The 15,885-nt window shown below is 42.7% G+C and overlaps 1 protein-coding gene across 3 annotated transcripts in view; it reads left to right on the top strand.

The window, feature by feature from the left end:
• Positions 1–2,953: 2,953 nt before the first annotated feature.
• Positions 2,954–15,885, top strand: part of lamc2 (laminin, gamma 2) — a 19,262-nt gene continuing 6,330 nt past the window's right edge. The window contains exons 1-13 of one of the 3 annotated variants that reach the window (XM_083782274.1): positions 2,954–3,113; positions 8,075–8,251; positions 9,240–9,360; positions 10,009–10,127; positions 10,381–10,512; positions 10,741–10,930; positions 11,197–11,309; positions 11,420–11,632; positions 12,472–12,645; positions 12,804–13,037; positions 13,682–13,818; positions 14,027–14,186; positions 14,558–14,763. In XM_083782274.1, the coding sequence (XP_083638400.1) occupies positions 3,035–3,113; positions 8,075–8,251; positions 9,240–9,360; positions 10,009–10,127; positions 10,381–10,512; positions 10,741–10,930; positions 11,197–11,309; positions 11,420–11,632; positions 12,472–12,645; positions 12,804–13,037; positions 13,682–13,818; positions 14,027–14,186; positions 14,558–14,763 (2,055 nt within the window). In that variant the 5' untranslated portion in view covers positions 2,954–3,034. Of the gene's footprint in view, positions 3,114–8,074; positions 8,252–9,239; positions 9,361–10,005; positions 10,128–10,380; positions 10,513–10,740; positions 10,931–11,196; positions 11,310–11,419; positions 11,633–12,471; positions 12,646–12,803; positions 13,038–13,681; positions 13,819–14,026; positions 14,187–14,557; positions 14,764–15,885 lie in introns of all 3 variants that reach the window. The other 2 variants (XM_083782275.1, XM_083782273.1) reach the window with 2 other exon arrangements.

The following is a 15,885-nucleotide window of genomic DNA, read 5'->3' as shown; positions in this document are numbered from 1 at the left end:
TTTATATCACACCCTTAGCCAGCAGCCAGAGCAACTTACAAAGTATAAGATCTAATTTCATGAACGCTAGTCAACAAACAACATGGTAAATGCTCACGTTACTAGAGTGCAATTGAAAAGGGTAGCACTCGTAGCACAAAGACCCATTATAAAACATTTAGAAGCAGTGTGTAGACCAGGGGTCATCATCAATATGTCCGTGGCAAAGACTTGGCCTTGCCTGTGGCAAATTCTGTTGGATTTTCTGTTTTGCATTAAACCATTATGATCTTATTTTGATAAGACCCACTTACTGAATGTCCAACATTATATCTGCTATATAACTAACATAATCTATCAAAACACAGGGTTGAGTCTGAAGAGGTGAGTGCTAGGCGTTGAGTCTGAAGAGGTGAGTGCTAGGTGGTGAGTCTGAAGAGGTGAGTGCTAGGCGGTGAGTCTGAAGAGCTGAGTGCTAGGCAGTGAGTCTGAGTGCTAGGATTTGAGTCTGAAGAGGTGAGTTCTAGGCGGTGACTGAGTCTGAAGAGGTGAGTGCTAGGCAGTGAGTCTGAGTGCTAGGCAGTGAGTCTGAGTGCTAGGATTTGAGTCTGAAGAGGTGAGTGCTAGGCGGTGACTGAGTCTGAAGAGGTGAGTGCTAGGCGGTGAGTCTGAAGAGGTGAGTGCTATAGCAGTGAGTCTGAAGAGGTGAGTGCTAGGCGGTGACTGAGTCTGAAGAGGTGAGTGCTAGGCGGTGAGTCTGAAGAGGTGAGTGCTATAGCAGTGAGTCTGAAGAGGTGAGTGCTATAGCGGTGAGTCTGAAGAGGTGAGTGCTAGGCGGTGAGTCTGAAGAGGTGAGTGCTATAGCAGTGAGTCTGAAGAGGTGAGTGCTAGGCAGTGAGTCTGAAGAGGTGAGTGCTATAGCAGTGAGTCTGAAGAGGTGAGTGCTAGGCGGTGACTGAGTCTAAGAGGTGAGTGCTAGGCGGTGAGTCTGAAGAGGTGAGTGCTATAGCGGTGAGTCTGAAGAGGTGAGTGCTAGGCGGTGAGTCTGAAGAGGTGAGTGCTAGGCGGTGAGTCTGAAGAGGTGAGTGCTATAGCGGTGAGTCTGAAGAGGTGAGTGCTATAGCGGTGAGTCTGAAGAGGTGAGTGCTATAGCTGTGAGTCTGAAGAGGTGAGTGCTATAGCGGTGAGTCTGAAGAGGTGAGTGCTAGGCAGTGAGTCTGAGTGTTAGGATTTGAGTCTGAAGAGGTGAGTGCTAGGCAGTGAGTCTGAGTGCTAGGATTTGAGTCTGAAGAGGTGAGTGCTAGGCAGTGAGTCTGAGTGCTAGGATTTGAGTCTGAATAGGTGAGTGCTAGGCGTGAAAAGGAGAGTACTAGGGGGTGAGGGGTGTGTGTGTTTTTTCTTGGGAACTAATGGCTTTCCAATGGTAGAAACAACACATACACTCACGTCCTGTGACTCCTGTCTATACATGCACTCACACTCCCATACCTCAAACCGTGCGTGTGCGCACGTGTGTGCGTGTGCACGTGCGTGCGTGCAAGAGAGAGGGAAAGAGAAAATACTTTCACATGCACGTGTGTGGGAAGGGTGTGGCTGTGTGTGCTCAAGTATGTGCATGTCTGTGTGAGTGTGAGTGTTTGTCAGACCAGGTATAGGGAGTGGCCTGCGTGTGTGTGTGTGTGCGTGTGTGTGTGTGTGTGTGTGTGTGTGTGTGTGTGTGTGTGTGTGTGTGTGTGTGTGTGTGTGTGTGTGTGTGTGTGTGTGTGTGTGTGTGTGTGTGTGTGTTGGGGTGTGGCCGTCGTCACCAAATGTCTGATTTGCTCCCCTCGGGGTGTGTTTATTTCCCTTCGTCATGTTGTATCAGTCTGTGTGTGTTTCTCACACCCCATGGATACAGATTTCATAGAACACACACACGCACGCACGCGCGCGCACACACACACACACACACACACACACACACACACACACACACACACACACACACACACACACACACACACACACACACAAGCACACTAGTAAAGATGCACTTCTTGTTTGATCTGGGGACCCCCACCCTGACTAGAACTTGTAGGAGTTGAAGCATATAAGGCTACATTTTATTTGACTCGGTTCCACAGATAAATATTGTATAAGAAAAGCAGATATACAGACAATGCGAGGCGTTGTGACTGTGAGCTTGTAGGTCTGCTATTTTCACCTTTTTCGCCTCTTTCTTATATTATTTGATAATTTGACCAATGTTTGGTCTGTTTTTATAGTTTGTTGATAACGCAGTAATTGACTTTTTCTTTTCTTTCTTTTTTAAGAAACAAAAATAAACAATTAAAAAGGTCTTAAGAGTCCTTAAATTGCCACTGCACTATCATGATGTGTCATCTGGGGGCCCTGATTTGTAACCACTTTCAGCCTGGCGACCTTTTTTGGGCATGTCGTCAAACACTTTATGTTTTTAAACATAGTGAGGACTGTACTGCTGCTTTCCTTCCATGACCTCTAGTACTGCTGGTTTTATCTCCTACCAGGACCTACTACTGGTTTTATCTCCTACCAAGACTTCTAGTACTGCTGGTTTTATCTCCTACCAAGACTTCTAGTACTGCTGGTTTGATCTCCTACCAGGACCTCTAGTACTGCTGGTTTTATCTCCTACCAGGACCTCACCAGCAGTATAATCATCAGCAGTGACCACAGTCTGTATCACACAACACCACCCTGTTCTATCACACACACAACTTCCTGCCTCTGTCTGTGTGTGTGTACGTGTGTGTGTGTGTGTGTGTGTGTGTGTGTGTGTGTGTGTGTGTGTGTGTGTGTGTGTGTGTGTGTGTGTGTGTGTGTGTGTGTGTGTGTGTGTGTGTGTGTGTGTGCGTGCATGTGTGCCCTGTGTGATTCAGATATGACTAAATGTGTCTGACAGAGTGCAGTGTGCAGCGTGTGACAACATGCTGCAGGCTATACACAGGGTTTATAAAGCAGCGCTCTCTCTCCTGTTCTTTTCACCCTCAAAGGATTATCATTGATTCTCACTGAAAGGATTTAATCAGCGATCATGAAGACATGTTGGCCATCTATATGTGCGTCCTTCTTCACTCTGATCTGTGCTGTACACTCCACCTACCATTTACAATGTAAGTTTACACATTACTACTATTATTTCTACTTAGATTTTTCACATTTTTATTTTGTTACTGTCTGCCAATTTTTTTAATATCAGCCACGAAAAGCATTTAATTGCTGTCAGGCAGAAACCGTTACTTTCAAAATATGGAGGTGTGTTCTGTTGGATCCAATACATGTAATTATTATTTAGTCGTCTATTTTAGCTACTTCTGTGTATATAGTGTAACGTTTGGCATTCATTTACGGGGGAAAAAACAAAGTTGAAATACAACTCTGCCAGACAGCATGATGCTTTCATGGTAATCTTCAAGAAAATATCCCATGTACATTTAAATCACATTTGTAGGCTACAATGGAACTTATCTTACTTACAATATTTTAATACATATTTTGTTTTATTTGTCGGTCATTTCTTTATATCATATGTTGACTGTGACTTAAATGCGTTTGTAGCCTACTGGCAGCAGATTTAGAAAATAGGAGATACCGGTATACAAAATAACATAAATAAACATATATCAAAAATGTTTGGAAAGTCTTCTGGGGGGCCCCTGACACAAAACATTTTCAGATGTGGGGGTCTGCCGCCAAAAATCCTTGGCACAAAAATATTATACTGACATTCCCCAACGGTGTGTTGGTACAAAGTAGACTCAAATTAAGATTATGTCTACTATTGAAAGTATAAATACCATACAAAGTACAACTAGTATATTTCATTGACCTCTTTTTTCCCCCCTCTACACCACATTTCTCAGAGTCAGAGCACAGACAGACAGACAGGCAGGTAGGTAGGCAGGCAGGCAGGCAGGCAGGCAGGCAGGCAGGCAGGCAGGCAGGCAGGCAGGCAGGCAGGCAGGCAGGCAGGCAGGTAGGCAGGTAGGTAGGTAGGTAGGTAGGTAGGTAGGCAGGTAGGTAGGTAGGCAGGTAGGTAGGTAGGTAGGTAGGCAGGCAGGTAGGTAGGTAGGTAGGTAGGTAGGTAGGTAGGTAGTTAGGTAGGCAGGCAGGCAGGTAGGTAGGTAGGTAGGTAGGTAGGTCTATAATTCATCCAAAGGTGTATGATTGACTCTTACATGGGATCAAAGGGCATAGCAGTGTGGTGCCACTCAAAAAATGCCAACAAAAAAGCCAATCCATTTCCAAAAAGATCTATTATTTTAAGCCTAGAATCAAGCCATCCGGGTCCTGGTGAATCATGACCATAAACCCTTTGATTCTGTGAAAAAAATTAAATAAAACAGCAAAACAAAGGGTATATCTTAATAGTATTACTATAGTATTTTTCACAAAATCAAAGGTTGTATGGTTATGATTCACCAGGACCCTGTGATGGTTTGATTCTAGGCTTAAAATAATTGATAGGATATAAATATTGTTTTGGAAATCTATATGGGATAAATGCATTGGCTTTTTTGAGTGGCACCAGAAAAATGCCACCACTCTTATGCCTTGTAGCATACAACAACTTTACTTATGGACTTACTGGCACTGATGTATTTTCACAATTAATGTATGTACTGTTATAATTAAAAACACATTTCATCTTCATCTGAAATCCCACCCTGTTATTGTGAAAAAGATGTGGTCTATAACTATTTTGAAGGTGCATAATCATTTCCCGCATCTTAAAATGATTGACCTGTAGCTGGCTGACTGACTGACTGACTGACTGACTGACTGACTGACTGACTGACTGACTGACTGACTGACTGGCTGACTGACTGATGACTGACTGACTGACTGGCTGGCTGGCTGACTGACTGACTGACTGACTGACTGAATGTACTGAGAAATTCGTGTTACCTACTACTGTTCATTGTTGCTGGTGATTGACCTAGATGATCATGCAGACAGACCTTGGTCATTAAGTTGTCATGATTTTGTTTCCTATAGGCTTGTAATTTAGATTTGGGTGGGTGACGTGACATGGTGTCCCTGGCTGTCCTTAGTGTCACTCATGTATAAATAAGAAATATATTTGTCAAAAACCTTCTGAATATTGTGCAGGACATTATGGTCCATGTGAACATATTCAAGATTAAAACATTTCATTCCTCATTTCTTCAGAATTGTCAACCAAACACAGCAAAACTCATATGGTGCGACTGTCCTGGCCTTGTTTCTCAAAGTAGGAACTTAAATAAAACTAGGGAAAAAAATGCTAAAATTCTTTTAAAAAATCCATAAATATAATATAGATGTCTATTTGTGAGCCTAATCTTTTCAAAGTCCAAGCATAATGTTTTCAGTCATTTCTGATCAAAAATATTTTGTCCCCCAAACCAAAATCATATTGTGTGACACCATTTTGGGAAATTTCAACAGGCAATTGTTTACACACCCATTGGGATAGAGAGTTACTTCTTCAGTAAGGCTGTTCAGCACTTGCATTACAATAGCATGACAGGTGTCTGTGGTGAATTATCATTTTAACATTTTCATAAAATACGATCTTGTTGGAACGCTGACAAATGCGACTCTTCCAAGTGTCTGTGGGTGTGACACCTTTTTAATTAAAAAAGCTTAAGGTATTAGATTTTTTGGTCATAATAACATGTAAATCTATGTTGCTTTGTTATAGCTAGCATGTTGTTAGCATGCTAATGTGTAGCTAGTAGCCTCAAGGTTATGTTAAGTGCAGAAAACGTAATATGGTGTGACACTTTATCATAATGGTGTGACTGTTTTTCTGTCACGCCATATGACTTTTTTGTCACACCATATGATACAAACTGTAATTTCCTACAGGTATAGCAATAAATAACAAAGTCCCATGTTTCTTTTGTCCATTTAAACATTTGTTTTAAACATTTTCACCTAAAATCTGCAACTATCCACAATAAATAGTGTTTAATTTCGTTTTATTCAGTCATTGCCATGTTATTCAATGTTAAAGCAATTTTCCTGTTGCTGTTTTTCCTGAGTAATTGTTTAATCAATCTGTAAAGTTCAGTACTCACTAATAAGTAGGTTAAAACACAGTTTGCTTTGAAAAATGAATATATGATCATACGGTGTGACACTAAATAATTTGGTGTGACGTTCCAAATAGTGAAAAAATCATACCTTTATTAATGATGAAACCATTAATGTTTATGGATAACATAGCAAATAGTCTAACGAAGAGTCACAAATATTTGTGTAATTTTAGAGAAAGTTTTGTCACAATAAATGCAAAATATATTGAAAGACCGATAACATGGGCCTCACATTGAGTGTTGATTACGAAAATAATATACAGATTTAATACATTTTCACAAAACTATAGTGGATCACAGGTTAGTTATGATAAAGGACTTTGATAAAGTGAGCAACTTAAGAAAGTTGTACTCCATTTTCATTTTATAAACAATTATTGTCATGTCACACCATATGACGATTTTAGGCACAAGTACAACAAAATGCTGAATAAATTCTGATTCCAATAAAATATCTAAAAACAAAATATGTTTCCATAAAGATGAGAGTGAGTAGAACAAAAGTAAATCATTTTTATTCCTGTTATTTAAAGGTTTAAAAAAAAACACATTTTTTGGGGTGTCACGTCACTGACCCATTTGCATGTTGTTTAAACAGGTGTAGGTTAATTGTTTACATGGTATACAGTTTCTTTATTTGTTTTGACAGGATATAACTTTAGACTGATGCTATAGGTTCCTGGCTTACGGTAGCCTACAGTATATTACCTGTGATCCTATAGTTTACTGAGGCACTATAGCCTCCTACACTACACTGTCTATTATTGCAACAGAAGGCAACTCTCCCCCAGGGAGGAGCCAGTAGCTGGGTTAGTGTTAATGGTCTGTGTCAGACAGGTCTGTCTGTGGTTTGTCTGTAGTGTGACAGACAGACAGACAGAGGTTGTGGTCGCCATCATGGACACACCTGTTGGTTCCACCATCATAATTCAGCTCTCATGGTTCCATACCAACATTGTAACAACAACAACAACAACAACAACAAGCGGAGGCTTGTGTAAGTGTCTATGTGCTGCTCCTGTGGGAACTGAACCTCATCATCAAATGTAATCACTGATGATGAGCGTAATTATTACATTAGTAATCCTGGGGCGATTATAATCATGTTCAGCTGCTGGTTTAAGACCATATGTTGGCTCTTCGCCATACACAATGAGTCTTTATGGTTGCGTGCATGGCATGCAAATTTAAAGACATTCTAGATTGATTGATTTCCTTTTCCAAAGGTTGTGGTCATTATTTAAACTTGTCTTCACTCTATTGTCCACATTTGCGCTTACTTATTTGAACTATCCGGACTTTATAGGACTAAAGTTGAACTATCCAGATGGGATACAATTATTTTTTGTCATTCACAATTGACTGGGCCTAGAATCTAGTTGGTTTTTTTTGTATCTTTAATCTTTATCCAGGCGGAGTCCCCTTCCACATGATTACAGCTGAGCTCATAAATTGCACCAAAAACTCTGCAGAAACATGGGCTAAAGGATGAATTAGCCCCTACTATTACTTTGAGTCATTACCGGTAGGCCTATATTATACTTGCTTACGAAAATGTCAAATCTACCCTAATGCACTCACGTATATGTACGCGCGTACGTACACGCACAGCTCCCTCTTTGAGCCCAATGTTTACAAATTGATTCAAATAGAGCAGATAAATTAAGATTGAGAAGCCGTGGATATCCACGGCTTGGGGTATCCGTCCGTGGATATCCACGGCTTTACGGCTTGGGGCGAGCCATCTCTAGAGAGAGATTTTCAGGAATAGGTTAGGGTGGTGTAGAGAGAGGGTGGTGTGAGAGTGTAGCCAAATGGAATTTATAGGAGGCTAGGTAAGTTATAGGCTGTCCTTGACATTAATCTTTTTTACTCATTTAATACATGGAACAGAGCCTTCACGGAAAGAGGCTGTGCAGAGCCTATGCTAATACTAGTGCTAAATTGTATGGTCTTGTTAATGTTTTATATTATATTGTGTTGTATTCCAGCAGCGTACAGGTGTCTTTGTAACGGTAAGGCTCGGTACTGCCGCTCAGACACACTGGGTTTATACTGCGTCGACTGTCAACACAACACCACAGGACGCCACTGTGAGAGCTGCAAGGACGGACACTACCACCAGAGGGCAGGGGAGAGCTGCTCACCTTGCCACTGCAACCCAATAGGTGAGAGAACAGTTTGATGAAGATTCTTTAAAAAAATATTTCACCTATTTCACCCCCCCCCCCCCCCCCAACGAAGTTTAGTGAATTGTGGTATTTAGGCCTACTTTACAAAAAAATCACACTCGTGTGAAGTGAGGGGTGCTCTTATCATCAATCATACATCACATTCCGTACTCAGTCAGTACTCAGTCAGTACTCAGTCAGTACTCAGCCAATCAAACCATCGCAAATGTCATTCCGGCCAATCACTTTTGGCGTCTTCACTTTTCTACCCTCACTTTTATCCTCAATTATGTACTTTTAATTCAATTCAAAATTCAATTATGTGTTCACACAAACCCTCAAAGCTGGGCATAGGAGGGCACCCTTCAAAAAGTAGAGAACACTTGATGAAGTGAAATAAAATAAAACATAAATTTAAATTAAAAATAAAGAAATAAATCCTGAAATCCTTTTATAAACACAGCTGTCAGCGTATATTCATAATATAAAAGTGTCTTCTGTCTTTTATCCAGTGCTATCCTTATTATATGATAGGCTGTTGTGTTGGAGTTCATGAATAGATTTTGTTTTAATGTAATAATGTAATAATGTAACATTTTTGCTCTTGTTAAGTGGAACGCCCTACCAACAGCCATTAAGAAATGTGAATCCCCTAAGCTACTTCAAAACTGCTCAAGAGCATATTTGTATGTCTTGAAAATGAAAATGGAGGACCCTGATATAAACAAGTCTTCTGGTTTTATCCTCTTTCCGTTTCTCGGTTTCTGTATTGACCTGTACCTTCCTTGGACTGTACCGATTCTGCAATCAATTTCTTCTCTCGTTTTTGCATAATTCATTCACTATAAAGGAATGCAACTAAAACAAAATTCCTCCATGTATTCAAGGCTTAACATTAGTTGACCGATAAGTATTATATGGATAATTTTATTCAAAGGATATAAATAAACTGAGATCAAATTAAATTCTGATTCGTATTTCTCAGGTTCTGCAGGTCCAAACTCTGACAGCAAGGGGCAGTGTAGCTGCAGGCTCGGGGCTGTTGGCTCCAGGTGTGACCTCTGTCCTGATGGAAGAGCTGTCACTGCAGAGGGATGTCACCACAGGTACACACGCACGCACGCACGCACGCACGCACGCACGCACGCACTCACGCACTCACGCACACACACACACACACACACACACACACACACACACACACACACACACACACACACACACACACACACACACACACACACACACACACACACGCATAGTGACTCACTGTAGATTAGAGAGATATAAACTGTGGGCCACATGATCTTTGATCTTGGGGGTGCCCATGATGACAGACCTTTTAATACCCCATAAACAAAAAGAAAAGACAATATCTGCAGCAAAAGTAATAATCAACAAACTATACTATAAAAAACTGGTCAAACATTGGCCATTGCGAGGCGTTGTGAGCTTGTGGATTGGCTATTTTATCTGTGGAACTGTGGAACTGAGTCAAACGAAACGAAATTGAGGTGGGCTCCAGTTCAAATGTTATTAGTTCAGGGGTTAAACTAAAGCCTGAAAAGGTTGAGAAATGAGAACCACTGCATCTGCACTGCAGAGGTTTGGGTTCTGCTGGGGGACTTGTGGTTTGGCTATATGGTTCTGACTAAAGTAACATTTGATGCAGAAGGAAACAAGTAGGGTTTCAGTCAGATCAGCACTGGTCCACAACCCATGTGTAAGTGTGTGTTTTTATGTTTGTCCAGCAGCGGGCAGCAGCAGGCAGACCAGCCATCAGTTCATCAGTGTTTCTGTTATGGTCACTCCAGCAGCTGCTCCCAGAGCAGTGCTTACTCTGTCTACAACATCAGCTCCTCTTTCACAAACGGTAACATTTATACCAAATATATTGTACATCACATGTCTCAAAATAATGCAGACGAACCCCGAAGTGCCCATACCTGTTGTATGATAATAAGGGGAGGGGCTGATTTTAGTGCGTCACTAAAGCGGTGTATTTCGATGTGTATTATGTTATGAAACATATAAAACAGAAAAAGTCCAAAACTATGGCACGCATCTTTAATCAAAAGTCGGCATATTTTGAAGCATACAAATGTGAAATAAAACGTGTTTTGCAGGTCCTGAGGGTTGGCGTGCAGCAGCACCCCCTAGTGTTCCGACGTCAGACGTTCATTTCCGCTGGTCTCCAAAATACCAAGACCTGGAAGTGATCTCCAAACACAGCCTCCCTGTTTACCTCTATGCTCCATGTGAGTGTCCTGTCCTGTCCTGTCCTGTCCTGTCCTGTCCTGTCCTGTCCTGTCCTGTCCTGTCCTGTCCTGTCCTGTCCTGTCCTGTCCTGTCCTGTCCTCTCTTCTCTTCTACCATCCTCCTCTCCCTTCATCTCCACTCCCCTCGTATACACATTTATTCATTCTAATAATTAATATCCCTACAAATGTATATTATTTACATATGAATGTTAACCCGTCTTCCAGCCTGTTACTTGGGGGACCAGGTGCTGAGCTACGGTCAGAACCTGTCCTTCTCTCTGCGTCTGGACCGGGGAGAGCGCTACCCGTCCACCAGCGACGTGGTTCTGGAGGGCTCTGGCCACAGAGTGTCTGCCGCCCTGGGCCCACTGCGCTCCATGGTCTCCAGTGGTGTCAGCATTACCTACAACTTCAGGTCTGTTTGATACTACTCTCTCTCTCTCTCTCTCTCTCTCTCTCTCTCTCTCGACAGCAAATTCTAAGGAAAAGAGGGTGCTGTTTTCAATTTGTTTGGCAGATGGGTGCTCAGATTGTTTTGATACTGTCACCAGAGGTTAAGGTAAAAAAGGCAAAACGTGGTTAAAGTGTGTGTGTGTGTGTACTGTGTGTGTGTGTGTGTGTGTGTGTGTGTGTGTGTGTGTGTGTGTGTGTGTGTGTGCACACGCGCGTGTGCATGCGCAGGTTGGATGAGCGTGTGGGCAGTAAATGGAGACCTCAGCTGTCTTCCACTCAGTTCCAAAGACTCCTCCACAACCTGACGGCTCTGAAGATCCGCGCATCATTTGGACAAGACGGTGAGACACTGCCTGCCTGCCTGTACATCTCAATAGAATAATTATGTGAAACGAGAATTTCTGAGTCTTTAGTAAACATGACAGGAAGTAACTATACCCTCCCCCCTTAGGGCGCGGTTACCTGGACAACGCCAACCTGGTGTCGGCCCGCCGCGGCGCCGGTATCCCGGCCGCGTGGGCGTGGCAGTGCAGCTGTCCAGAAGGTTACACGGGGGAGCGCTGCGAGCGCTGCGCCGCGGGATTCAAGCACGCCGCGCCCAGCGATGGAGCCTTCAGCCCCTGTCAGCCCTGTCGCTGCGCGGGAGGATGTGACAGCGAGACAGGTAGGGGACGACGCCGTGACCTTGAAATAAGATGGTTGTGTGTCGTTGGGGTCGCAGTGTAGTTGGTGTCCATGTTGTTTTGTACACAGAACAATTAACCTGAGGCCAACTCTACAAATGTATTTTAAACCTTACAGTTTTCTGAAAAAGTAGGCTATATGTTGCTGTATGATCAATGGTGCTTTTTCATGTCGAGGACCCCCAAAATGTATTTGGCCGTGGACTCCCCATCTAAAAATATTTTGTTCCAGAGACCCCCAGAAGTATTGAATTATAAATGTTTGCTTTAAAAATAAATTATATTCAAAGGTTTGCACACATTTACATAATAAAAAAAAGAAGATATACAAGCTCATAGCAAGCTTGTATTTCTGCTATTTTCCAGCTTTTAGTTACCGTCCAAAAACAAACATTAAATTCCTGTTGACAATGAATGGAGAATTTAACGTCATAGTGTCTGAGCACATAGTGTCTATTTTACGTCATGACGGGTGTGATTTGTTTGACAGATGCGTTCACGATTTAATGACTAATGGGAAAATGGAAAGAAATGGGGATATTAATGTATGTGCAAGGAAAATAATGGAACTCAGACTTTACACTGTATCACTCTGGACTATATTGCAATTATAACTATTACTGGTATGAATTTCTTTCTTTCTTTCTTTCTTTCTTTCTTTCTTTCTTTCTTTCTTTCTTTCTTTCTTTCTTTCTTTCTTTCTTTCTTTCTTTCTTTCTTTCTTTCTTTCTTTCTTTCTTTCTTTCTTTCTTTCTTTTTTTCTTTCTTTCTTTCTTTCTTTCTTTCTTTCTTCCTTTCTTTCTTCCTTTCTTCCTTCCAGGTGAATGTTTTTCATCAGATCAGAGTGATGCCGCCGGGCAGGGCTGCTCTCCTGGTTACTATAGCAACGCAGAGCATCTGTGTATCAAATGTCCTTGTCCCCACGGAATCGACTGCTCCGTGAACCCGAGGTCACTGAAGGTCACCTGTGACCCCTGTCCACCTGGCATTACTGGTAGGTCACCGTCACACACACACACACACACACACACACACACACACACACACACACACACACACACACACACACACACACACACCCAGCCAGTGGTTGAGTAAATACTTAGTTACTTCCAGGCACTGATGAAACAACCATCCCATAATGTTCTCCAGGTTCTCACTGCCACATATGTGAGGAAGGTTTCCATGGCGACCCTCAGGGGATGGGGGGGCAGCCCCGCCCCTGTCAGCGCTGTCACTGTAGCGGCCATGTTGACGCCGGTGCCACGGGCAACTGTGACCGCGTGACGGGGGCGTGTCTGAAGTGTGTGAACAACACTAGGGGGCAGCACTGCGAGAGCTGCGCAGAGGGATACTACCACACACACGCCAATGAGAAATGTGCACGTAAGTACACTCTGCTACACACGCGCTGCACGCACACGCACGCACTACGCACTACATAATCAACATAATCAAATACTTACAGGTATGTTTCTTTTATATAAATAAATTGCTGTATTGCTTACATAATGCATTCATTATATGAATCCGCATGAAGAAAGCACTGACTTGTTGTAGAACCACTAATGCTACACAAAGCCTATATGCACCTATAAAACTTCAGCATGGAAATGTAGTTGAATAATACAATTAGCTGTACAATGTTTTTTAGTAATCATTAGACTAAAGTTTTCTATTTCCAAAACCCTTGCCAGCTACCTCTTTTTCTTTTTACTTTTTTCTGGCATACCAATGTATGTACAGTAGCCTATAGGTCCTTGTACAGTAGCCTTTAGGTCCTTGTACAGTAGCCTATAGGTCCTTGTACAGTAGCCTATAGGTCCTTGTACAGTAGCCTATAGGTCCTTGTACAGTAGCCTATAGGTCCTTGCTTAGCAAGTTTAGTTTAGTTTAGCAGTTTAGTTTTCCGACACGACACACGCGTTACACCACATTTGGTTACGGATCAAATTCAGAAGTGGCTAATTGCTGTCCACTTGAATATTGTGTTATATTTGTTGAATGAATACATTTTAACTGTGTTACAGTGTGTGGATGTTCGGCCCAGGGCAGTGTGTCGCTGCAGTGCAGCGATAAGGGTCAGTGTGTGTGCAGAGACGGTTATGAAGGTCTCAGATGTCAACGATCCTCCTGTCCTGCGTGTTTTGACCCCATCAAGACCAAGGTAAAAGTGAAACTGAACCTCAACCGTACACACTAAACCGAGGGTATTCAACCCTTTTCAGGCCAAGGACCCCTTCGCTGAGAGAGAGCGATGAAGCAGGGACCCCCCCCCCCCCCACACTACATATTGTATAACATTGTGTTGCAGATTAAACTTTTCCATAGATTTCATAGCTTCAGACGTGACAGAAGGGTGTGTTGTTCGGCAGGTGGAGGGCTACGCTGAGAAGCTCCAGGAGTTGGAGAAAATGTTTTCGGGTGCAGAAGGAGGCGGGCATCAGGCTGGCACCAGCAACCAGATGGAGCAGACCCTCCGAGATGCTGAACACACCATCACACAGCTGCAGAAGAACGCCGATACACTGGCAGGCAAGTCACCGAGTGACAGAGAAAATGTATACTTTTGGTGTTAGCATTATGTTTTGCTTGAAAAATAGCAGATCTACATAGGGCGCCACAGAGTGGCGCGCTACGAGCTACGAACGACTGACATAGAAACATAGCTTTTTCAGAAAACTGTCAGGATGTAGAAGACATTTTTAGAATCTGATCTCAGGTCAAAATGGGTTAAGGTGCTGTATGGGATATGTTCTGTGTTGAAACAGTGTTAAATAGGCCTATATTGTGATATTAATCATTGTTATATAGTGTTTGTTAGGTAGAACAACAACTCTCATCTACAGTATGTCAGTCATGCATAGTCTCTTACTGATGATGTCACACTGCTGTTCACCCAATAGAAATGGAGAAGGGCCTGCAGGGCCGTCTGTCCGTCATCAGTAAGGACCAGCTGCGTCAGGACCACTCCCTCGGGGGCGTGGCCGACACCGTGGATAGCATCGCACAGCGGCAGCAAGCGTACAGGACGCGCGTCTCCACCGTCCAATCAATGATCGAGGAGATGAGGAACAAACTGGTGAAGGCCAACATCAGCATCCAATCAGCGGTGAGGACCGTGGCTTCCATATTGTAGTTGTCGGGTAGAAACCTCTCATCTCTCATAGTAGATCCACAAACTCGAAACGCGGCGTGAAGCAAGCGTTTTGCATTTTGCATTTGAATCCTGAAAAGTTTAAGTTGGACATCATGAGGTTTCCACCCGACCGAGATGATATGAGTATTTATAGTGTGTCGTTAAACAAATGTAAAGACATTCTAGCTTTTCGACTCTTCGTATAGTATAGCCCCTCCCCATATTTCTGGCAGAAGCCTTTGACGGATGATTTCACCCTTCTGCACATTTGCACAACTTCCTGGAGCCCGAAAATCAGGTACATTAAACCCGGTTTTGAATTAATCGAGACCCGAGTATCAATAAGCTTTTGGCTTGTCGAGCCTGTTATCGGGTATAGCAGCCACGCTATATAAATGGACCGGGACGGATGGTTGTGTGATGCGTCATCATTGTTGTGATAATGGCAGCGGGTCTCCGTTGCCATTATTTATAATCCAATTGATAATAATATGTTTTGGGAACTCAAAACTCCTTGCAAATAGAGTTATAATATATATCTCCCTTGCAAATGAATGAATAGTGTCGCCTAGCCGTGACGTATTCAATGTAAGACTTCTTCTCAGTCCATCATTGCAGAGAAAAGCAGATCTACAAGCTCACAATGCGGTCTGTGCTTGTAGATTGGCTATTTTTGGTGCGTGACACCGATGTACGATGATGTATACATTACACTTTTAGTGTGACGGTACACACAAAATAATAGAAAATGCTCAATAGTGGGCTTGATAAGCCTGCTCAATAAGGTCAGCTCATTATCAGCGCTTATGCAACTTTGTACATTTACAAAGTTACATAATTACGTACAAATACCCATTTAATGAAGGGTCTTCTTCAACCAGCAGGAGGGGCCATTGATGTGAACTGCAGCGTTTTCATTATTTCCTTTTCATTACTTCACTTACTTGGACACTACACCGCAATGAATGTCCCACAATGCAATGCGGCACCTGCGACAACAACATAGGCTATATGTCCACTGTTTTGCCCGGGTAAAAGAAGGAAGGTGAAAATGACACACAAAGTGTCAAACGTATTTGCTTGACAACACCACCC

Source organism: Protomyctophum parallelum (genome assembly GCF_964188405.1).
Source record: "Protomyctophum parallelum genome assembly, chromosome: 14".
NCBI lineage: Eukaryota > Metazoa > Chordata > Actinopteri > Myctophiformes > Myctophidae > Protomyctophum > Protomyctophum parallelum.
This window is presented reverse-complemented; position numbering and strand designations above follow the sequence as displayed.